The sequence below is a fragment of the Anguilla anguilla genome, chromosome 18 (genome assembly GCF_013347855.1).
Source record: "Anguilla anguilla isolate fAngAng1 chromosome 18, fAngAng1.pri, whole genome shotgun sequence".
In the NCBI taxonomy this organism is placed as follows: domain Eukaryota; kingdom Metazoa; phylum Chordata; class Actinopteri; order Anguilliformes; family Anguillidae; genus Anguilla; species Anguilla anguilla.
This window is the reverse complement of record NC_049218.1, coordinates 10,406,314-10,431,276: the sequence shown is the minus strand read 5'-3', so window position 1 is coordinate 10,431,276 and position 24,963 is coordinate 10,406,314. Positions and strand designations below refer to the sequence as shown.

The 24,963-nt window shown below is 49.5% G+C and overlaps 1 protein-coding gene across 4 annotated transcripts in view; it reads right to left on the bottom strand.

Annotated features, from left to right (window-relative positions):
- Positions 1 to 24,045, bottom strand: part of micu1 (mitochondrial calcium uptake 1) — a 34,900-nt gene extending 10,855 nt beyond the window's left edge. For 2 of the 4 annotated variants that reach the window (XM_035400571.1, XM_035400572.1), the window contains exons 1-6: positions 23,856 to 24,045; positions 18,595 to 18,759; positions 16,863 to 17,061; positions 12,549 to 12,711; positions 8,973 to 9,016; positions 6,088 to 6,099 (exon numbers count right to left, since the gene is read on the bottom strand). In XM_035400571.1, coding sequence (XP_035256462.1) covers positions 6,088 to 6,099; positions 8,973 to 9,016; positions 12,549 to 12,711; positions 16,863 to 17,061; positions 18,595 to 18,758 — 582 coding nt within the window. In that variant the 5' untranslated portion in view covers position 18,759; positions 23,856 to 24,045. The remainder of the gene's footprint in view (positions 1 to 6,087; positions 6,100 to 8,972; positions 9,017 to 12,548; positions 12,712 to 16,862; positions 17,062 to 18,594; positions 18,760 to 23,855) is intronic. The other 2 variants (XM_035400573.1, XM_035400574.1) reach the window with 2 other exon arrangements.
- Between the last annotated feature and the right edge of the window lie 918 nt (positions 24,046 to 24,963).

Below are 24,963 nucleotides of genomic sequence, written 5' to 3'. Positions count from 1 at the left end.
GGAGCGTGGGTAGGGTGTGTCGCAGGCGGCAGGCGGCCGCGGGGAAGGCACGGCGCGGGTCTGGCGCCGCTCCCCGAGCGCGATCCTCGCCGGGCGTCTTTCAGAAGCCAGATTCCTACGCCGGCGTCCGTCCCGAAACAGCTGCGAGCTGGAAGCTCCCGATTGGCCGAGAAGAGTCTGCAGTCGGCTCGCGTGTGGGCAGCCCGCACCATCCCGTGCCATGTCTCACGCGGGGGGGCGGGGGTGGGGGTGGGGGCGGGGGATGGTCCATCTGCACACTTAATTAATCCACCGGGACGTCGGGCGGAATGAGGATCGCGCAGACGCTGACTGAGCTCCGGGGCGTCACGCCAGCCCGAGCACGGAGCGCGCCCAGAGCGAGGCCGCCATGACCGCCTCGTCACGGGACGCGCGCGAACACCGCCAAAATACCGCCGAAGTTCCGCCCGACGGGAACGCCCAAAAGAGACCGCCAATCTAAACTTCACAATTCCACACAAATACAACACCAAGGAGAGCTCTGTGATGGCTCTGGCCATATGTGACCGGCAGTACGGCGCCCTCGACATTGTTTCACATGGCAGCTTTTATGTTTGTTTTTAATGTAACATTTAACTGAACGCCCAGCAGAAAGAATGTTCTCAATGGACAGCCAATTAGCAATTTCTCTTTTACACTGATGCAAATGAGAAGTAAATGAGGGAAAATCTGATTTCTGTGCTAGTCGTGACCTGAGGAAGTCAGATGGGGAATTCCACGGAGCGCACGGCCCGCCAGCTACACAGGGGATGATTACACTGCCACACTTAGACAGCCTGCTAGGGAATTTGAACAGGAAACTGGATTTAACGTCCCTACCCTTGTAGTGCCGCGAGATATTTAATGAGCGTGTGTGTCAGGATCTAAGTTTAGCATCTCTGAAATATAGCACCCCGCACAGCCTGGCTGCACAGGGATATTTCAGTTTGTCTGCAAACCATGTACCATTTAATGGCTAATGCCAAATGGCTGAAGTCAAGCTTGGTTAGTACTTTCACTGGAGACCTCCTTATTGGAGACCTGCTGAAAACTGGTGGAAGTGGCACTGGGTGGCCAACTTCACTTGGGACCAATCCTAATGCCATTGGGAAGACACGGGGACACTGTGTTGTAGGAGACATGGTTTTTTCCAGAGGAGATGCTAAGCCAAGTTCCTGGTGCAGTGTGGCTATTAAAGGCAACAGCACTTCCTGGAAAAAGAGTAGGGTATCCAGGCAAAATTCCCAAACTGCCACCTGACCCTAACCCCCCACCCCAATTTAACTGGTTCATTAATACCCTTCCCTCTCTTCCTAAGCTGATGCAATTATGTAGCAAGCATTCTGGTTCAAAATGGCTACCATGCACCAGGTGGGGGTAACACTGCAGTGGTCTAGGTGACTTTACCCCCTTTGCTATACAATGCTTTGAGACCATGAAAAGCACCACATCAATTCGTTATTATTAGTATTGTTATCGTTATTGCTACGATTATTGGACGAGATGGACCAGTACCTATTACTGGCTAATCAAAGCTACATCCTCAAAGAGCACTTGGAGGTACCGGTTATTTGAAACGGAGCGACGGCGAGAAAGAGAAGATATAAAGATAAGTGTACATGGAGAGAGAGAGAGAGAGAGAGCGAATGATTCGATTAATTATATGGCAGCCTTTATCATCTTTCGCAGCCGTCTCTGGAGGCTCTGAACACATAACTGCACTCCCGCTGGACCGGGCCCCCGGTCTGGTCCACACAGCCGCAGGTCCAGCACCGCACCCCCCCAAAAGCTGAGCCGTGCAGTCCTGCTATTTAATGAGCCCTTTAATTATTATCAGCACCCCGGGCCCGGCTAACTCAGGGAGAGGAACGCAGACTGGGGAACAGATCTGTGTGTGTGTGCGTGTGTGCGTGTGTGCGTGTGTGCGTGCGTGCGTGCGTGCGTGCGTGCGTGGTAACAGATCAGTGTGTTTGTTGTACAGGACAATTCTGTCTATATTCCTCCGCTTGCTTACAACAGTCTCTGTCATTGTTACTGAGTGCACTACTGTATCAGATTACTATTTGACGATCAGATTACTTGGATGCCATTGTTTTCACTTCATAAGCCTTTGTGCAACCTTTACCTATTTAGCCTTTTGTTTGTTGTTGAGCTCTATGGCATCGCTGTGTTCAGTTAGGCTAGCTGCACTTTGTAACTGACACCTGGACTGTAACAGAGGGGTAGCGTAGGACGGTTTGTGCGTGTGCTAAATGCAGCAGTCGCCATGGAGATTGGAGGAACACAGTCAGGGATTGCTGGAACACAGTCTGTCCCACCATCCCTCCATCTCCGCCTTTCCTACATGACAGACAGCTTGAGAGCCCCGCCCAGGGGCCCGGGATGAGCAGCCCATCCCCCGCCCCTCGGTCCCGAGGCAGAGCAGTGTAGCGGGAGCACAGCTAGTGCCCGCGAGCACAACGCATCATCCAACGCTCAACTTATTTTACAGCGCTCAACTAGTGCCCGCATCTGCAGCTCGTCCCGAAAGCCCTCCACAGCCTTCTCCCGGAAGATCACCGGCACAGACTGCAATACCGTCCCTGTCCAGCAGGTTTATGCAGCCGTCCCTGTTTCCTGGGCGAGGCGGAAGAGGCCCGTCTGAGGCAGGGCTGGGACAGGGGACCTGCCTGTTTGAAGCATCTCCCCCTCTGCCCAACACCCCCCGGGCCCAAAGCAAACTCAGGCCCCAGGCCGAGTCCACTCTGGCTGTAGATTAGTCATGTCTGAGCAGAGTCAGAGGAGTGACCCCGCCCCCAACTGCAGGCCCACAGCCAGCTGGCCTGGGCTGAAACCATGCCCATACGGGAGCCTAGGTGAGCCCCAGCCCTAGTCCTGTCCACAACCGCTGCGTGAGAAGCACCGAACCGGGTCAGTGTACACCAGACACCGGTCACCCTTAAAGGGCGTGACATAAATATTTACAGCCCACAGGCCATTCGCACTTGAACATCAGTTCCAAAGAGAGCCTGCTGCCGGCTGATGGATGATCAAAGCCATAGCTCAGGCAGTGATAAGCCCTTAAACTTCCCCAGCACGCACACTCTGTAAAATAAACTCTTTACAAGTGCCCATGCAGATGGCCAGCTATCATAATGCCGTACCTGTCACCCCAGTACGGAGCCGCGATGCATTCTGGGCACGACCGCAATAAAGACCGGTTTCTAAAACCTTACGAACCGAGCTTATCGAGCTTAATTCGCAGGGCACGTTAGTTAGTTCGGCTCTGAAGGTTTATCATATTTTCCCCCCCAACTGCGCCCATTTGCCTTGTTTGATACTTTTAATGGAAAAGCACATTATGTCTGAAGAGTGCTCGTGCAGTACTGTAGAGAAAGCCGTGCCATGAAAGGAACCAGCGCCAATTAAACAGTCGGACCTATTTGCAGTAATTGGCGGAGGGATAAATGGCCGTGGGGTTAGAGGTGCTCCTGGTGGACGCAGACCGTATCCCATCGCCGTTTCAAGCCTCGTCTGCGCCGTTAGCATAAAACAGGGAGCTCGGTAATTGCTTCGTCTTGCCTGGAGAGTTCTAGAGTTTTAGATGACCAGGGTTCCCTTTTGTTACCATGGGCACAACACTTCACAACAACGCAGCAGGTAGCCAGGCGCTAACCGGCGCCGTCATCGCTAACCAGCGCTAGCTCTCTCCTAGCGCCGCGCGGCCTGCATGGCGGTAAAATAGTAACTGGGCTGCAGGTGACAGCACCAGAGAGCCAGAAATACACCTGCACAGGTGCGCACTGTGCAGCGCTCAAACGGGTGGCACGATTTACAAAAGGAGCTTTTAAAAAATGGACAGACTCATATAGCCTAAACTGCCAGGAACTGCCCGCTGAGTTTGCTAAAGCGAGTGCATCTCTTCATGTGGAAGTGGCCGTTTGCGTGCGCGTACGTCAGGCTAACCCTGACCCTACCCCTGTGGACAGTGCTAACAGCCTTATTGTGTAGAAAATACGGTTTACAGGGTCAGGATGCTGCAGTGTCAAGACATAGAACACAGAGCCACATTTCTAACATATCAACATACAGCATACAGAGGCCAACAGCAGCCCAAGAGAAGGGAGGCAAAGAACTCTGTGTCCTCCACCTCCCCAAACCAGAGCAACCCAACCCAACCCAACCCAACCCAACCCAACAGGCCACGGGGGCTAGGCGTAGCTTTGCCCAGGAGCAGCCTGCCCCCCCCGTGTGTATGCACGTGTGTGACGATGTCCTCCGAAGGGTTCCCGGCTGAAACTTAAAAGGTCAAAGAGGATCAATTGGTCAACAACTTGAGCAATAAGGTAACAGGCCGGTTTCCACGGCAGCAATTCCCTCAGCATTCCGTGTGGTGATGAGTGGCAGGCGCCGCCCCCCTCCCCCCCCCCCCACCAGGCAGTGGAATATGACAGCAGTTCATTCTACAGTAATATGGTGACATCGCAGAGCAACTTGCCAAGGTTGTTTCTTAAAATACTAATCTTTGACTTTGTTTTGAAAGCACACCCACATAAGCCGCTTTCACTCTTGCTGGCTGATACAATTCCTGTGTCGGGCAAGCTCTGAGTTGTCATGCCAACATGCACAGAGAGGCGGTGCCATGCCACCTATCGCCACGCCCACTGCTACATTCTCTCCTGGAAACACAGGCATTGAGCATTGCATGCTGGGAAGGAGCTTCAGTGCCAAAGCATGAAAAAAGGAATAATTGAGGCAGGAAAAGAAGGAGGGGCAGGCGGAAGGGCTGAAAAAGGGAGGAGCCTCTTTCTTTCAGAGTCAGCAGAGAGTTAGCAGCAGTCAAGGAAGGACAAATCGCCTTTTTTAAAATTCCTCCTTCAAAAAAAAAAAAAAGGTGGCCCAGACACTCGACAGTGTCACTACTCGAGGAACATCTCACGTCGCATGGTCCCCCCCGGGGGCGCCCCGACCTGCTATAGCCCCTGGCCTGCAGCCACGGTTTACCTGACTAATCCAGCAGGGCCGTCCCTGGCGCTGGGGTCACACTCCCACCCCCCCCCCCCCCGCCGCTAAGGCCATACAGCGCAGTGCACCTCGTATGACTGAGGACCCAGAGTCTGAAGCTGACGGCCCATCACTCCTCACACGCCCATAGCGCAGCTAAAACGCGCGTCTAAATCCTCACTCCGGTTTCCAGGGCGACCGCAGACAGAGGCGTTCGCAATAGCAGAAGCGACCGCGGCTAACGGGGGGGGGCGATGTGATTAACGTCAGAAACACCGCACCCCCCCGCCAGCCCGGCCTGGCCCAGGCGACGGTGACAGAGCGCACCTCAGGCTGGAGAGACCCGCCCCGGCAGCGCCGAGGAGAAGCTCCACACGCAACGCTTTGCTCCGCCTCGGCCTTCAAATCGACTAAAAACAAAAAAACGTTTCGCAAATTTACAATACAATAATAATAATGCTCTAATGTTCTGCTCCCATAAACAGCAGGCTAATACATATTCTGAAGTGTGCTTTTTTTACCATTCAAATGATTTTTAATAAAATGGAATACTCTTTCACTGTTTTATTTCCTGACTGCTGTCCTCTGCTGAGAGGATGTGGGTGTAATTGGGGCCATGACTTCAGCTAAAGTGATTGCTGAAGTGCAAGACATTTACATTAACGTTTTACATTTACATTTTAGACAGACCCGCTTTTCCGACAGCGACTTCATCACTTATGTTCTCTGTACATATACTCCAGCTATACAGCTGGATATTTTTACTGATGCAATTCAGGATAAGCACCTTTTACACAAGGACACAAAGACAGTGCCCCGTCAGCCTGGGAATCAAACCTGCAGCCTACACTGCCACTGACAAAAAAAAAAAAAAAAAAAAAAAAAAAAGAATTTTAAAAATCTGCTGGTCATCTGCAATGGCGACTCTGAAAGACCCCCCTCCCCCCCTTCCCGCCAGCCAGAGAGAGGGAAGGAGGAAGGGATAGAGGAAGAGAGAGGGGACAGAAAGAGTCTAACTCTTTAAACGGTGCATAGTTGTCAGTCAGGCTCACGCAAACACATGCTGCTTAGGCACTGGCCCCATACCTGCCAGAAGTCCTGCAGAGAGGGGTGGTACATGGGCGGGGCGGGGGGGGGGGGGGGGCAGGGGGAGGTCAGGGGAAGGGGTGAGGGGAGAGAAGTGGAGAGAATGGAGGGATTCTTTGGTTATGAGGAGTGTAAAAGAGTAGCAGACCAGCACAAGAGAATCAACAATTTTTTAAAAGTACCACAGCATTAAAACATCAACAATGGTGTGCATCTCACACGGTGAGAGAGAGAAAACGAGAAAAGCAGAGAGAGAGAGAGAGAGAGAGAGAGGGAGAGGGAGGGAGAGGGAGGGGGGGGGGAGACGGAGAGATTAAAAAGCTGCAAAAAGTGAGGAGGTGTTAATAAAGAGAGAGCGAGGAGTTCAGAAAAGGAGGGGGGGAAAGAGACCAGAGGCTAGGAATTTATAGAGAGACAGAGCAGAGTTTCAGAGACTGTTATACAGTAACACACCCGAGCCAGACAGGTTAACACTAATTGTGGGGTTGTCACCACAATGCAGTAAGAACTAGAGGACAGCAGATGAGGCAAGCATGTGCGCACATACACACACACACACACACAAACACGGGCACACACACACACACACACACAAACACACTGCGAAATTCAGAAAAGAGATTTTGTTATTCATCGCAGTAATTTCCATTGCGTGAAGTGGAATTCAGGGCCGTCGGGCTAAGAGTCGATTGAGAGCAGAGGTTTCTGCTGAGAGGCTGAACCATAAAGAGCGATAATGAATGGGACCAGACAGCCGCGAGGCCACGGAGGCCGTATGCGGCGTCCTCAATCCGCGCACGAGCACATTTCCCGGGGAAATGACGCGCCACGGAGGGGATCTGCATAACGGGACACAGGCCATAAATCCTGCTGTGTCCTGCTCTGAGCCTGAGGCCTGCGATGCCATGGCCCTCACGCACACACACAAACCACCTGGTCCTCCGGGTTCCTGTGCACGGCCACGTTCCCACTGCACGAACGCAAGCAGGCCAGAACCAGGCCAGAACCAGGCCAGAACCAGGCCATATAACCAGGTCGGGCCGAGGCAGCGCACTCCTAGCAGGGGGGCTTGCTTGCACACTCACATTCCTGAAATGGGTCCTGCTGTGGCTCAGCTGCTTCTGACGTTGATGGAATTTAAACACCAATTAGCTCAGCAATTACAGGGTACCTGGCACATTGGGGCCCAACTTTGCACACAGAAAGAAAAGAAATATGAGATTAAGACACAGAAGATAAAACAAGGAAATAGAACATAAAACAAGAGAGAGAAAGAGTAAGAGATATGGCTCTTGTAGGAGATACGGGGTGGGGGTTGGAGAGGGAGCCAGAGAAAAGAGAGAGGGGTTAACTGAATGGGCTTCAGAACAGCTGCCATTGCATGTTTGCTTCTGACACGACATAGCAGAGAGCACAGCAGAGTTATGTCTCATCCCCTGTACCCTGGGGCCGATGGGGGGGGGGGGGGGGGGTAATAAAATAGCACTGTTATTAATGGCCAAACAATCCCCTACCCCCACAGAGCTCTCTATGGCTCTGGGGGGGGGGCAGCACCCAGGGTCAGGGGAGGCTTGTAGTACAGGGAGAGTAAGGAAGCGGTGAGAGAGAGAGAGAGAGAGAGAACATTTTGGGCTCGGCCGCCCAGCTCAAACCCCGAGGGACCTGTGCACCAGAGACCCCCCCGTTTCACCCCAGCCCTCAGCGAATCAATTAAGCACCTCATCCGTCAGTCGCTCTGTTAGCATCAGTGAGGCGGGAATGAGCCGCTATATGCCAGGACTCCTAAGACTGCCTGTAGTCCCACAATCTCGCCGAGCAGCATTTCTCTGCACTTACAGCCAAACAACCCGCTCCACAAATTTAACGGCTTTTAATTGCCCCGCAAGTTTAGCCCAGAGCGCACGCTGAAACTGTGCCTCAAATTAACACCTCTACCCGCTCGGCGTGCCAGGCCTCGTGCGCAGCGATTTGGGAAGATGTCTGCTCCGGCAAGCTCCTTCCGAGAAGCTAGCGGACGTCAAACGGTTGCAAAATGAGGCTAAACTTGTTGAACAGTCACTACTGGGCGTATAGTGCCATTCTCTTAAACTAAAAATGTTTTTTCTTTTTTTTGTTTCAAGGGTGTTCCAACTATAGCGAGAAAATTCACATCCGATAGCAATTTTCGCTCAGCGGACAGGAATCGGTTTCATTCTCTGCCACCCCCACCGGGGGGAGTGTCTAATTGGGCCTTCAATCTCAACTGGCCTCCGCCTCTTTTAAAAACACTGGCAAACGAGCTGAAACCGGGCAGGGAAAAAAGCAGACGTTACGGAACGAGGGACCGAGTGGCCTTGTGGAGAAGAGAACGAGACGTGATTGATTCAAGGGGACCAGCTGCAAATCTCCAGCTCACGCAACAGCCTAATTCCACCCAAGTCCCACGAGACCGCTCCAAAGATCAAGCGGCTCCAAGATACTCAACGCGCGGTCACAGGGAAGGCCGACCAATTACTTTACTCCAGGGGCCGACCCAAACACTTCATAGGTTTTGAACAAACCTCTGTTGCTCTCCACCCTCCTCACAGTGAAACAGCACTAAATCACTGAGGGGAGGGGGCGGGGCTAGGACACAGCCCAGCTTAATCGAACACCGATATTAAGATATAAAATATCTGCACTGTGATCAGCTGGCTGTTGTGTCAAACTGACACTCCTTCTATGCCTGTGAAGAGGACATTTCACACACAGTCAGAAAAGATGAGACAGAAACCCTTGGTCCAGCATGAGGGAGAGAAATACAGGTTTCATTAAAACAGATTCTCCTGGAGTCACTCAACAGAAAACACACACACACACACACGGGCACACACACACACACACACACACGCAGTCCGACTGCTTACCTTTCCGTCAAACCGTTTCACCTGGAACTGATCCAGACCCAAATCTAGGAGATTAAGAGAGGGAGAGAGCGTGAGATGGCAAGGGGAAAGAGGGGAGAAAAAAAGAAAGCCTTCGTTAATAAAAAAATAAGAAAAACCTGAAAGATGCGAGAGTAAAGAGGTCAAGCAGAGCTCGGTAAACACGTAATCCATGCCAGGGGGCGCACAGCAGCCCCGTACCTGACCAAGCGCTGTAGACTTCCATTCTGCCGTCTGCTGCAGTTACTGACATTCTCCAGTGATTAATGGCGGCCATTAGCCAACGTTTCCTTACAGGAGCGCTTTCAAATTAACTCTGGCGTCACTCGACGGCCGATTCGTTTGTACGTTATTCGTTTGTGCGAAAAACAATGCCGCTCTGAGACCAGCCGAACGCTTTCTGGCCGAGGGGGTTTCCCTCATTCACGGGGAAGATTAACGGGGGGGTTTGTGACTTTGTGCTTTTCCCAGCGAAAGACACCAGCGCAGCACATCCTGGGGCATTACTCTCTCTCTCTCTCTCTCTCTCTCTCTCTCTGGTGGTCCTTAATGATGAGCTCAACAACTGAGCGGTAAACGGCTCCTCCAGTGTCATTTCAGACCTTAGCAGAAGCACGCAAGTGCAACACCAATGGAAAGCTTCTACTCGCTGAGGTGAGAGTGCACTCACCTGCTTCTACAGCGACCTGCGATGGATCAAATTGCTACGTACTCGGAGCGCTTCCATCACTGTAAATCACTTCCATCACTTTTTTTTCCCCTCCGGAAAAAAAAAAACATTTTCTCGCAGAGAGGACAGAGGACGGCTCCTTTTAGAGCTGTAAATTTAGCTTTCTTAAATAAACACGGTCCCATGATCCACCCTGTCGCTCACAAACACTTCAAACACAGAGAGATAGAACAGCAGCTGTTTCTATAGATTCATCACATCTGCCTGATTGGAGCAGTCAGGGCCGGGTAACAGGGCTGGGTAACAGGGCCGGGTAACAGGGCCGGGTAACAGGGCTGGGTAACAGGGCCGGGTAACAGGGCCAGGTAACAGGGCCGGGTAACAGGGCCGGGTAACAGGGCTGGGTAACAGGGCTGGGTAACAGGGCCGGGTAACAGGGCCGGCCCCCGGGCGTTCTCTCACAGCAAACGGGGGAGTAAGGGCTGCGCAGACACCGCTTTTTAAAATGAAGCGCTAGACTGAGAGACGCCTGGATTCCTCTCCTCCTCACTTCACTGGGCTATTACTTTATTTTATTAATGATGAGTGAAGTACATGCTGACATGCTGCATCTGTGTGTGTGTGTGTGTGTGTGCGTGAAGGCATGTGTCTGCGTGTGTGTGGGTGTGTGTGAGTGCGTGAGTGTGTGTGTGCGTGCAACCCTCCTGGGGGGGAAAAGTTTGTTTTGAAATACAGGAAAGACACTTCACAGTCAAAACACTGGCACCTCCCTGACCACAACACCGCTCTACTTAAACAGGGTTACATCACTCCCCAAGTATGAGTCGCCCCAAACCACAGTGCACCCCAACCACTGACCCCACGTGAACGCGTTACTGATTTCAGTAGGAGCCCAAGCTTCTATCCCTCCTATCCCTGAGAATACAAACCAGCACCATCCCCCTGGAAAGGAACAGCGTGGCAGATGTAATCAATACGAGCCCATCTGCAGCCTGCCACTCCTCACTCACCACTCTCCCTCCCTCCCTCCCAAAAAAAAAACACACACCAGCATAACTTGAGAAAAGGGGCTGAAGGATTTCCTCTACTTAAAGCAATTGGATTATCTCACAGGCACACAATGCAGGGGAGTGAATCGACCGCGACTTATCAATAGATCAACAGCTTGTGCCCCGGCCCACCAATCGCTATCGACTAAACGGCAACAGAGGAGTTGTAGCTGCATTATTAATGTAGTGGGGGGGGGGGGGGGGGGGCGCTGCGGGGGTGGTGGGGAGGGGGGGGGTCTCGCCAGCCTCGCGCACGGACGCAAAAAAAAACTACAACAAAAAAAAGAACAGAAAGTGCAGATGAAGCCGGCTTAAAGACGGCTCATCATTAATTCATTCTCACATGACCAGGGGCTGCTCAAAATGAAAAGCAAAAAAAAAAAAAAAAAAAAAAACTGTTCATGCAGAAAACAACAAAGACCATTTCATCAGTCTGCAGCCAGGCCTGAAATTCTCATTAGAATAAGCAGGACGTCCGGGGACCGGCCCGAGCTGGATTCCCCCGCACTCTGTAATGGCACTGTATAACTCCGGGGGGGCGGGGGGGGGGGGCCCAGGGGTAGACTCTGTCTCTCTATCTCACACTTGGCGGGCGAGCGGTATTGCTGTAGTAAGCTGAATGCGGAGGGAGAGAGGCTAGCGCATGCCGTGTCACGTCTCGCACACACGCACACACACACACACACACACACACGGGCGGGAGCCTGCGTGGGGCCTGCCTGCGCTGGGGCTCCTTAACCTGCAGGCCCCAAGGGGCCTTCCTGCAGGGACATGCCCTGACAGACAATTACCAACCCACTCGCACAGCCGAGGACACGCCTAGACACAGGTACACACTTGCTGCGAAACAGCTTTAAAAAAATCGCTGAACGCATAACGTGGCTGACTTGATCACACACACGTGACGTGAACGTGCGTATCCCGCTTTGGGATTTTCCACTTTTAGTGTTAAACTTAGTGTGTAGTTAGTTTAGTGTGTAAGACCAGATATATAAAGTACATATTTTTGTAGTTAGCACTGGTGGCAGCAGAGCTTGTCCCATACGGAGCAGTGTAGAGCGGGGTGCAGTCTGCACGGACACAGCTGTTCCCAAGCACACATTTAGCAGTTTCACAGGGACAGCAATTAGTTCAGCTCCTTTGGAGATCACGATGTCACAATGTCACCACTCAACCATCACCCCCAATCTTCTACCTCCAGCCAATCAGATGGCTGAATCTAGCAAACCCCACCCCTCCCGGCGCATGCTTGCCAGTATGGTGTGAGGTATGAAATTCAGCAGCTGCCAGAGCTCATCAGAGAGAGAGTGAGGCGTGCAGGTGGGCGGGGCCACAGGGAAACGACCCTCTTGTGACCGCAGGCCAATGGGAGCCGTCTCGCTTTGCTGAGCAAGGTGACCATGAATCACAACCCCCCCCTCGCCCCCCCCCCCAAATCACATACACCTACCACTGCACTGTACACCCTCCCACCCTCCCCCACAATGCCCTGCGGGGCAGCGAGGAGTTCAGAGGTCAGAGGCAGAAGCTCAATGGGACGCGGGCCTTTGTCAAGCTACAAATTACAATAGTAGTAATGGAGTGTAAATCTTTAACCATTCATCGACAGAGGAGGAGGGAGAGGAGAGGAGAAGGGAGGACAGGGGAGGGGAGAGGGGAGGAGCGGGGAGGAGAGGAGAGGAGAAGGAAGGACAGGGGAGAGGAGAGGAGAAGGAAGGGCAGGGGAGAGGAGAGGAGAGGAGAAGGGAGGAGAGGGGAGGAGCGGGGAGGAGAGGAGAGGACAGGGGAGAGGAGAGAAGAGGAGAGGAGAGGAAAGGAGAGGAGAGGAGAGGAGCTCACTCTCTGGCTGCTTCTCGTTGGGGGTGATGGAGCGCACAAAGTCCTGGGGAGTCATGTAGACCTCAGCATCGCCGTGCTCGCTGATGATCTTCAGAGTGGCAAAGTAACGGAAGATCTTATCCGGCGTGGAGTACGCCCGGATCCTGTTCTCATACTCCATCACCTGGAGGAGAGAGAGAGAGAGAGAACTTTATTTCTGTGGTCTGGATTATATATTTGTTCTGTTTATTGTAGTTAAATTGTTATTGCCTGTCTGTTAAAAGGTGAGTGTATGCTTTCGCAACGTAAGTGTACCCTTACCATGCCAATAAAGCTTATTGAATTGAATTGAATTGAGAGAGAGACATTCAGTGAGACAGAATGAGACTGCGTGAAATCTTCCCTGATTTTGAGTCTTTGTGAAACTGGCTTCTGTTTGTGCCAATGAGTATGGCAGAGTGTTGTGCCAGCTACCACAACAGTGAATGTGTGTGTGTGTGTGTGTGTGCATGATGTGGATTGTTATGCAAATATGCTTCCTGTGTGTCCATATGAATTCCTTGGTTCAGGAAATTAATTGATTCTAGAATTTGCCCCAGGGCTCACAAAAGCCAATCAGGGATATTCAACAGAAAACATTATGAATGACCTCAGGCTGAACTCTGGTCCACAAATGAGAGTCCCCCTGTAATACAAGTCCTGGGAAACAGGATATTTTATTGACGAGGACCGCAGTGTCGCTTGCACTGACACACGCTCACTGATAAGACAGAAAGCTGCTGGCAAGGCACCATCAATAAGGGAGTCATATTTTTACTCCACTGCATTCAGAGAAAAAAAAGAAGTAGTCAAAATGTCAATAAAAAAAAAAATTTAAGTTCAACGTCAAGACAATCGGAGTGAATTATCTCCAGGAAGATGTGACTGTTCAGACAGATCGGTGGGGGGGTTGGGGGGGGGGGGGCGGTGGGTGGTACCAGCCTGGAAAGGCTGACTGCTCAAATGTCTAAAACAAGCCTCTGTTGAGCAGAGCTGTCATCCGAGGCAGCGATGCTCGGAAGCCGCCGGGCTACGGCGGCGTCACCTGAGTGAGCCTTAACAAGAGCGCCCGGCAGCCGAACGGGCGTGGCGGCCTCGTCTTCCTCAGCGAGCTTCAGCTCGCTACGCGCCCGCAAGACATCCCGATTGCGCCCGACTCGCGCGACGCACCCCTCGCTTCATTACCCCACGGTCTGCACTGGGGGACCGGTCAGGACGCCTCGCTGTGTCTGTGCAAACGCCTCGCACGTGCGATTCCGCGCTACCGCATGTACCGCTCGCGGCGCGCGGCACGCGCTTAAACGTGGCGCAGCCGTATGCTAAAACTGCTCTAAAACCGCTCTAAAGTTTCCACGCGCGCTTCAGCAAGCGCTTCGTCATTCGCGTCGAGTCGATAATAGAGCGAAAGAGAGAAGAAGAAAAGGAGAAGAGGCACACCGGCAGGAAATGAACTGTCAGATGTAACAGAAGAGGACATTAACCTCCTGCCTCCGCATTCTATTAGGGAAGGGCACTTGGAAGTCCCGCGTGGAAGGGAAAGACAGGCGTGCAGGCAGAGCAGCAGGGTCGTCCCGGGCTACGCACATAAAGCGAGAATTAAAGGAGAGAGGGATGGAACCGCCCCCAGCGTGAGGTCCCCTCCTATCACCATCAGGCCAGCCAATCGCACGCAGAGGAGGTAGAGCAACACGCCGCCCGGACGACGGTTGCTCGCGCTCTCCTGGGTTTGAAATAACCGCAGGAAATTACACACTCAGGGGAGGAAGTCAGCGGGCTGGAGGGCCGCTTTTTCCCCGAACGCTGCAGAGCTCTGACACGCAGCCAAATCTTTTTTTTTACCAAATCCATTCACCATGTAGTCTATGGGACAGGTGAGAAGAGCAGGGTTAAGCCAGTCCTCAGACTCCCCTGAACACTTTGAGATTCTGAACACTTCTACAGCCTGCGCGCTCCAAGACCTCACTGGCATTTACAATCGGTGTCTGTGACACAAAAATGGCAAAATGACATTCCCTCCGTACAGCAGTTTCAGCCAATCCAGGTCTTGGCATAAGCAGGTTAGTGCATCACCTGCAGGCGGTCACCAATTAAAACACCAATTCACACACTGAGTAAAACCTGGATTTCATATTTTAAAGCAGCATCCGTTCAGACACCTGGATATATACCAAAACAATTCAGGTTAGATACCTCCCACAAGAGTACAACAGCAAAGCCTTACCTGAGAACAAAACCTTCAACCACCAAGTTACCAGCACAGTATGATGGAACTCTCTCTCACTCTGTAACTTGTATAACTCTAATTAAGGGCATTTTCCTGTTCACCGTGATGTCCTGTCCCAAAGCAAGCAGTGGTTGCTGCAACTGTTGTTTATGTCAAGGTTTATTATCTCTATACCAAACCACCTTGAACACAGTAACACAGGGCCGTTACAGGACTAACAACATGCAATTCCTGTAAAAAAAAGTATTAAAACTGACAACATGGTTGTTTGCATGCAGATTATTCCAAGGCTGTGATCGGACCTCAGGCAAATCAGCCTGCTTTCCACCCCACCCCCCCCTCCCCCCACACGGGCACAGGAAGTCAGCGGTGAGGCGGGTGGGAAGGATTCCTATTGGTTTCTTTCTGGAGAGTGGAGAGGAAGTCTGGCATCGTGCCAGAACGCTTAAATTTTCCTCCTCCTTCCCAACCCCCCCCCCCCCCACTTACATTTCAACTTCTGAAGCTCTCATAGCCAAACACACATTCACAACACACTCACTATTACATGGGGAGCTCCTCCCTTAAACGCACACAGGCACTGTACAAGGCACACACACACACAGGCGAGCGCACACACACACACGCACAAACACACAGAATATTAATTGCATATGACAGCTGGAATCTGCTGCAATAGTTCCAGAGCAGATTTGATGTGCTTATTCCAGTGCCCAGCCTGGATGATTCAGTGTGGTCCGGTTCTCTCGCATTCCTGCAGAGCCTGTTCACTCTCCCCTCCAGCCAGGGCGTGGCAGCTAGCGCTGCGGCTTAAACAAGCAGGGGAATCCCTTAAGGAGCCTCAGAGAGCCTGTGCTTTTTGATTTTCTACGGGAGAGCAGACGGCCCGCCGCTGGCTTCGCTCAGACAGGGAGTCAGCAGAGTGGGGTTTACAGATGGAGACGGGGTCAGAATGCCAGGCCAGTGAGTCGAACCCCCAGCACGGGGGAGTCTATATATGGACTGACAGTTGGCTGCCCTACGGACCGCACCACACAGTATCCCGTCTGTGAAAGAAGTGCAACCGTGAGAGAGGAGTGTGTGTGTGTAAGTGAGAGAGAGAGAGAGAGAGAGAGAAGAGTGTGTGTGTGTGTGTGTGCGTGCGTGTCTGCTCATGGCCGTGTTATCTTTGGTGGTATGCGGTGGAGCCACGTGTCCCTCCCCCTGTGAGTGGTACATATTAATAAATAAACAGAGGGGAGGAGAGGCGGGGCCAGGCTGGGCTGAGTGACAGGCAGGCAGGGCACAGCCCCTTGCCTCCACACATTTACAGAGTATTGATCGAAGCTCCCTCTCTCCCTCTCACCACACACACACAAATACACACACACATGCACGCACAGGCACACACATGCACACACACGCACACACACAAACACAGTGTCCCGTTGAGCCTTTAATTTGCTTCAGTTCTCCACAGCCACTGCCACTGCATTGTGCACTGTGCATCATTATGGTGCAGCAACACACAATCAAGCTGAGAAACGTTATCTACTGTCCAGGAGGGACACCCTCAGCCACCCCTGCATTGTGTGAGTTTGCAGGGAGCGGGGCTGCCACAGCTTCAGGGCACGTTACGTTTTCACTCATCATTTCCCCAGGCCACCTGCTGGATAAACGTCCATTTTCTCAGCACGCAATCTTTTCGCGTTCTACTCCTGTGCATCTCCTCTGGAAATTGCAGGGTAGCTGGTAAAAACATTATCTCTCTTGTTCAGGCATGTCAGGGTACAGGCTTTTTTTGCAGGCAGAACTTTTTTTTTTTGTCTGGGCCAATTGATTAAAGTAACGCACAAAAGAAATAAATGTTCACGGGTATGTGAGCGTGCTTTATGAAAATTCTCCAGCCCTGTGTGCTGTCTGCTTTGGCCATCTTCATCATTTAGCTATTTTTAAGCACTTTTCCCAATGTGAAAGTAACCGACTACACGGCCATCGATTTAGAGAGGCAACGGTTACGCGCCACAGCAGCTCAGCAGACGGACTGATTGACTGATTGATTGACGGGTCCGCCGTTTTACGGCATCGATCACCTTGCGGTCGCGGAAACCGGATCGCGGCTTCTTCTTCTTCTCGTCCGAGCCCGCCTCCTGGTCCTCGCCGCCGCTGCTGGCCTCCACCGCGCCCTCCGACACCTCCTCCTCCTCGGACTCCGCCTCCTTGGCAGGCCCCGCCTCCTCGGGGTCTGCCCTCTCCTCGTGCCTGACGGACGACCCCGATTCGGCGTTCGCCCTGCCGGTGGGCGTGGGGAGAGACCGTGTCAGTGAGACCGCGATAATAACGTCCTTTTAGGGACTTACTGGATAAATCAACGGAGGGAAGTACTTAACCAAGGAGGGGAGAGAAATATTCTGCATAAAACAATGACACAATTCCAAATCACATTTCGCTCTTTTTTTTCCCCCATAACAGTTAACTGGCTGCATGTGATAAGCGTAGAGGAGAGCTTGTGCGTGTGTGCATGTTCCTGTGCCTGCGTGTGCGTGTGTATGTGTATGCATATGTACCTGCAGGGAATAAGAAAGGCATTTCAGAACATATTCAAAGTCACACAAATAATAAGAGGAGTAATATGGGAGGCGTGGCCTACAGCACGTGTGTATAATTCAGTTTAATCGTCTCTGGGTCCAGGCTCTAGAATGGCGCCACGTGCCCCAGCCTGTCAATCACGGTGTCAGATTATCCAGGGATTCGATCAATGGCCTGCCGCCACCGAGTTAACCAGTCTAGTCAAAGCGAGCCCAGCTACCACAACCAGCCTCTCAGCCATCCTGCCATCGATCTCTTTAGTGTGCACACGCCCTGCTGCTTTTAGCCGGGAAGCTACTCCCCGATTCAGTGTTACTCTACTTTATTATTCACTCCATGGCTGCGCGGCTTTAAAAAAAAAAAAAAAAGTCATATTTTCTTAAGTTGTGGTCGTCTAGACACCTCGCTTGCTACATCCTGCACCTAAAACCATCCGACTCAAATGTACAGCACTACTACAATGAGTGGGTGTGGCTACTCTGACGATGCGACTCAGTAGATTCTCTGCAGGACAAGAGACAGACATCTTGTACAGAGGCATGTTTGATTGATTTTTTTATTTATTTATTTTTACCAGATTAAAATCGACCGTTACACTTTGAGATCCTGGGAGGTGCTGTGACAACAACAAGGACGATTACGAAGTCTGTCACAGGGCTGGAGCAAACTCTGGCTTTCCACAGCTTCTCTCTGAATGCCAGGTTACTAACAGAGCTCTGAGCTTCTGTCCCAGGCCAGCAGGAAGCCGAACATGAAGGGGCGCTGTTCCGTGACTGCGGCTAATTTTCTAGTGGCAGCGAAGGTGAGCAGCCACCTCTAGGGCCACTTAATGCAGTCACATCTACAACTACAAAGGCTTTCAAAAAAACCACAGACACTCTAAAGGGTGAAAGCTTTTAAAAAGAAAAAAAATCAATCAATCTGAAAGACTCATTTACAGAATACACCTCACAGTGTCACGGTGGACACAGAGAGAATGGAAAAAAGTAAGAAAAAAAAACATTTAAGCCAACATGAGACAGCACTTGGAATGGTTCCCTGACCCCATAAAAAGGTAATCAAGCCAACCTCCTGTTATGACAGTTAAACAGTGAAGCGCTCCAGGTTCTGGAAAACAGGCCTACCTGCCAGCGGAGGAATGAGAGAGAAAGAACTCAACAAGGTTTTGGGGGGGGGGGGGGGTAAGAGCTCATAACAGGCCTTTCACTTCACCCCACCCCCCCAGGAGAGGCTCACCTTGTCCAGAGGAGCCCCGCGCTGGCCGACGCTCCGGTCACGCCCACCAGGGCGGCGAGCATCAGCCTCCGCCGACTGGCGCCCTGCGCAGAACCAGCGTGGTATCGCCGTGACAACTGCGCCAACCCCAGCGCGGCAGCTGACAACAGCCGCAAGCGGAACATTCTTTTTTTGGGGGGGGGGGAAGGGGGGGTGTGGGGGTGGAAAAGAGAAGATGATTAGTCATATGTTTTTGTATCCAGGTAACAGAGGTTACATATTTCAAGCCTGAATCTTATAATAAATAAATTATTATATACAAAATATATATCTAATGAGCCTTGTATAAACAGTGCTAGGAGTCACAGCTGTATTATTCAGTACTACCCAGAGTCAGTGCAGTATTAGTCAGTATTACCCAGAGTCAGCTCTGGACCAATTTTCTCTGAAATAAGAGTTGATGTGATTGGAGGATAAATAAAACATTTTTTTTAATTAAAAATGCTTCTACTAGGAGGTACATGTCAGAATCTCACAGTTTGAATGCAGTTTGGAATACAGGCCTACTGTGAAATGCACAGATGTTGCTTGTAAATAATGCAAAAGGTGTCTCCTTGTCACCATGCCCTTTTCTCAGCAACCCACCCAATCAGTTTAACCTTAACATCTCCAACAGCACCTAGGGGAAACTCTGGGCTGGACTGTAGACTGAACACTCCTCTTCGCTCTGATTTACAGACTTTAAATCCCACGGCAGCTAGCTGACACGCACTCATACGTATGCACAAATGGGGAACGACACACAAGTTCTATCTGAAAGGACCACAGCAGTCTCAAGTCACGCATTAGGGTGAGACACCGCCTCAGATAAGGAGGCCTTTGAGGAAGACGACGCTTGCGCATGGAGAGCTGTGCAGATTGCTAAATCTGCTGCCACCGCGTTGAGTTGTCCCAGAGCCCTACGCCTGCACCCCTGGGTCAGCGCTGACATTTCCCCCAAAAACTCATTAACAACCACAAAGCGGGGTGGGAGGAGGCAAAACTTCAAACAACAGCGTTCCATTCCCAGGGCGTTTTCATAGAACTCTGTGACTCAGTGAGACTGATTAATAAACGCTGAAGATGAAGGCTGACGCAAAGTCTTTTTGAAAAAATGTATTCGTTTTTTTTTGCTGAAACACTCATCTCAAAACTCCTATTTTAGCGTGACACTTAATTTCACTAAACTAAAATTATACACCTAGGAATGGAGACTAACAATTAAAAACAAAATGAACCACCACCGCCCCCCCCGGCCGCGCCCGCCATGGCTCAGTGAATTCCGCCTGCGGGGGTCCCGGTCCGCCACCTGCCAATACTCAGCACAGAATCAGGCCCTGCTCTCTGCAATCAGGAACGCGGCGTATGCTAATGGAGGTAGCGGTGCGCGACTCCACAAAGCACCCTGACAGCGCGCGCCTCTGGGTTTCGCCAGACGACGACCGCCTGCCCTCCGCTATACAGGAGTAGCTCCAGCACCTTACAGTGGGTTGCAGGTTTGAATCCCAAGCAGGCACAGCTATTGTACCCTCGAGCATGAGGTGCTCCAGATTATTTCCTGCACTATAAATATCCCACTCTGCCTGTGAGTTATGAAATGAGAAATAAATCATAAAGGTCATGGGTAGATGTACAAAGTAATGATGATGAGAGGAACTGTCTGCATTAAGCAGAAGCTAGCATAGCCATACCATTTTATCTTTAAAAATGGCCATGTGGCATAAAATCAACTCTTGTCAACATTAGGCTAAATAGCCATCTGCCACCGGACTGCATACAGGCTAATGTTCCACAAATGACTGCTTGGCTCATCCGGGGAAGAGTATCAAAGATTAGAAGCACGTATAGCAAGTCTGTCCCCGGCAGTGTAGAAAGACACGGCTAAAAGTATTTTAAAAAATAAATAAATAAAAATATGTAAATATTACCATCCAAATGCTAGTGAAATAACCCTGACTCTACCATTAACCCAGATGCGATATACATAATACAGTCAGAGATTTGTTTATCTAAGCCATATCATTCACAGTGTCCTCCATTACTGGTGGATGATGTACTACCGTCCCCGACACTGTCATACTGGAAACCAAAAAGCCAATACAGAGTGCGAGCCAAGGACACGAAATTCTTACTTTGTTTCATCAGAAAACGAGAATGAAATCATCAAGACATCAAGACACAACAGGATAATTGATTTTTTTTTAACTTTAATAAAATGACAAATACACGACTCAATCTTGAACTGCACTGAAAAGGAAAAGACTTTTAAGACGCTTTGTAGCAACAGGCAGCAACACTTTATTAGATGTGCAATGAGGCTATTAGGCCTATGTTAAACTGTTTAAATACTCCCATTCTCATTTAAGAGACTAATCTTGTACACACCAAGGAGCCATATTTTCCAGCCCTTTTAGAACCCACAGCAAAGCATTGTGGGTATTCTTTCCTCAACAGCAGTACTGTAAGGGTCTGTTCCTGGGAGGAAAATGGAAGTCTGAATTGCAGATTGGACCACAACCCTCGGTTTTCACCAGGTAAGTACTGCTTAACACATAGCAGCGATAGGGAAATGTGCTCTCAGGTAACATTATTCAAAATCAAATAGTCCAAACAGTGCAGTGATTCATAAGCACTCTGAGCCAATGAAACTACTAATAAACACATTAATAAGCAATTACCCAACACTTAATTAAAATGGAACTCGAATAATATGTCAAAACAACTATATTTATACCGTACCAAGTGCACTGCATCTAGGCTAATCAGTGTTTGACAAGTGTGAGCGTCAGTAGGAAGTGTATTACTCAAAGTTAATTTTGTCACGCATCATCTCATCACTGAACTCATTAAATGACCCTTCAGTCGATCCCAAATCATGAGCAATGGCTTTGGAACCACTGAATGAGAGAACTAGAGAAGGAGTAGCCTATGTGTTCTAATTGTAATCACAACTTAGATTCATAGTAGTTCCTTCCACTAAGAGTTAGGAATATCTGTGGTCAAAAGAAGCCTAGTTCCAGTGGTTATTTTGATACAGATACTGAGACTACTTTGTAATCTTCCTTCCAGTATGGACAGAAATAAATTAACTCACTTAATTACAAGGCACACAATTTCAAGAATGCAGTGTGCTTAGTTGAGCTGGCTTCAAAGGTTCTCAAAAGATTTGTGAGCAGATCAACTGCTTCATCAAAGTAACCATGTCTCTTGCTACTCAAGAGTTTAAAAACATATCATAGCACCAACACCCTCTATTACAAAACAACGCAAACCCGCCCACCATTGAGTACAAAAATCTCATTGGTCAATGGAGGAAACACAGAACACTTTTCTGCAGATTGGATACCATCTTCCAAAACTGATAAATGGGCCAGCTGTTGGACAAGAACAGGAACGGACTAAAAACAAATAAAAGTGCACAAAGACAGAGAAATATGCTGCAGTTGCTCATAACACCTCCCAGTAGAGCCTCCAAACCTAGGTCAGCAAGTTCCTTCAGAGAACAGCAGACCTAGGCCTGGGACACATGTCTGCTTAGTGGCGATTAATCTTTTATAGTGCGCCTTAAACCCAATCCATATAAAGGCCCAGCTGGGATCTCATAGCAGTGCAGATCGAACATGCTTCTTTTTTTTAACGTTTGTTAGCATAGTTACTGTAAATGGCTATACTGTGCAAGGGCCCCGGTCTTATTTATCAATCTCTTACTCTTCCATCAATTCGACACAGTGCAAACAGGGAAACCCCAAAATGTTTCTTCTTGTACAGAGACAAATGCTCAACTCTTACTTCAGCAAGTCACTGTCACAAACTAAAAAAACTCTACGGTGACATGTTTCCAACTGATATGAGTGCATGCCATCATATGGAAGACCACATTAAAGCTACCAGAGACAGACGGAGTGGGGGAAAGGAGAACTGGAAAACAAAGAGAAAAAAGAAAACAGGAAGATGAGAAAGGAACTATTCCAACAAATTATTGGAGCTGAAGAGGTGATAAGATTCAGTGCATAACAGAGGAGGGGACACCTTGATCTTCAGCTCAGGAGGCTATGTGCATATGTTCTTAAGGCATTCAGCTGACACTCTTGTCCAGAGATATTTGTACAGATTACATTCTTTACATCCAATACCATTTATACTACTGGATATTCACTGAAGAAATTCAGGGGAGGTACCTTGCTCAAGGGTTACAAAGGCAGTGCCCCACCTGCAAATCAAACCTACATGCTCACAGGCATAAGCTCAGTTCCCTCCATTATACAAAATTTCAGGCCCAGCCACCCAATGTCTTAATGCAAAATTGGGGCCAGACCTACCCTCACTACTTATGCATAGGACTGACATGCTGATTGACAGGCAAATAGGGGGTTGTGGGATAGCAGTATTTACTAAGAGAATAAAAATACTTTTTTGTCGTAAAATAAATGTGAACGCTCACTGACAATATAGTAACGTTTAGTATGGAATGTCGCTAATCAGGGATTCGAACCCACAACACCCTGGTTGACATCGAGAGAGCGCTAACTGCTCCAGCAACGAGACGAGCAACTAAGAAATGCACATCATGTGTGTATGGACAATGCTGTGAGAGAATTGCCATTTTTCAGTTTCACAATACATACTGAAGAACATCTTGCTAATTCGCTACTATTGCTAGCAAAACATAATTTATCTGGCTAGCAACTATCGATAACAACCTGTCCGTGCTCTGTAGTTTCAATTACGTTCTCTCCTGCTTCGGTCACCGAGTGTTGCTTTGAACTAGAATCGGTAACGTCTACGTCAGTTATCTAGCTGCCAGAAAACTAGTAGAAACCTATTTATTCCATTAAAATTGTTGATGGTCCTAGCTAGCTATGCACAGCGCCAATGCAGCAGGAAGGCGAACAGACGGTGAGGTAACTAGCAAGAATTATATTAATTCCATATAACAACAATTTCCGACTGGCACATTCACATGTTATTCTGCAAACAACTAATAACCAAACTGATACAAGAACTCAATCTAAACTAACGTTAGCAGGCTAGAAATGTATTGAACTGCGTAACTGTTCTAGGGTACGCTGGTCAATCTGCGTAATGCACGTAGACAAAGATACAACAGGCGTACCACATATTGCGTTGTATTAGTTCGTGAATACAACGTTGTGTGTCTTCTGGTTCGCCTTGGCTTGGTTGAGAATACAAGTCAATAAGGAAACCAGCAGCGATCGCAGGTATGCCACAATCCAGGTACTTACTCGGGTTCCTTGCGCGACTACCGCAGTCCTGGAAAAGGTGGAGATGTGACTTTTGCAGCTTCTTGGAAAAAAAGTATATGGAAATGTTTCGAACCGTAGACTACCCCTTCCTGTCAGTTGCCAGATCGCGCAGCGCTGTACTCTGTGTGTTCCGCTTACATGCAGGCCACGTCCCCTCCCCTTTTCTACGTCACGGCAAAAAAGGCTGGACCATTAAAGCAAAATCCATAGTAGGTCCACCCATTGCGGCGTACATGTATTTGTAAATACCCAGATGGGCGTGGTACACTGGGCGTGGTGCATTTGACAGATAAAAACATTCAAAGATGCGCGTAAAATCCACTTCTTAATTATTTTGTTTGAGCTTTGTGGCGATCTTAATGAAACCGTGATTCCTGATTTATGTTCATCATTCCATTCTATATTAATAACAATGATTAGGTTACTACTCATATTAATTCTGTAGCTATAATTATATTATATTATGTAGTTCTAATAATAATTCCATAATTAATTTATTATTTTTTAAATTATTTCTATTTGATATGCATGCATGTGTATGCATGCATATAGTAATATACATAGCTGTTTAATATTTGCAAGTGCAGCATGCTGACATTGACAGCTGCAAATTCATTTGTGAAGTATGTGTGCTGTTTCAGTCACCACAGCTAGCCAGACACAGGCCTCAGGCAAGACATCTCCACAGTGGGCCCGTAATGAAGATGGCCACCACCCGGGTAAAGTGGAGGGTAAGTTATACGATCTCAACTCAGCGTTTTATGATTAAGAAGAGGCTACCAATATCAAACATTTTGCCAAACTGCCCTCATCAGCAAAATGGCGTTATGTGCTGACGGCAATGTTTTGAACCCCAACTCTGAAATGTCAACACAAATGAGACGTTTGAATCTTGAGCCTCATCTCAACTGAAAAACGTTGAGTGCATACTGTATATTTTATGAGTGTAAGTACTGAATTGCCTTGATCTATGCACGCCTGTTTTAAACTGAAAGGCCTGAAACAAGAGCACAATCGCTTTCTATTATAATGCAAATCGCTTTTTGGATTTTCTGCCATTAACTACTCTGCCATGAGTTGATGCTCA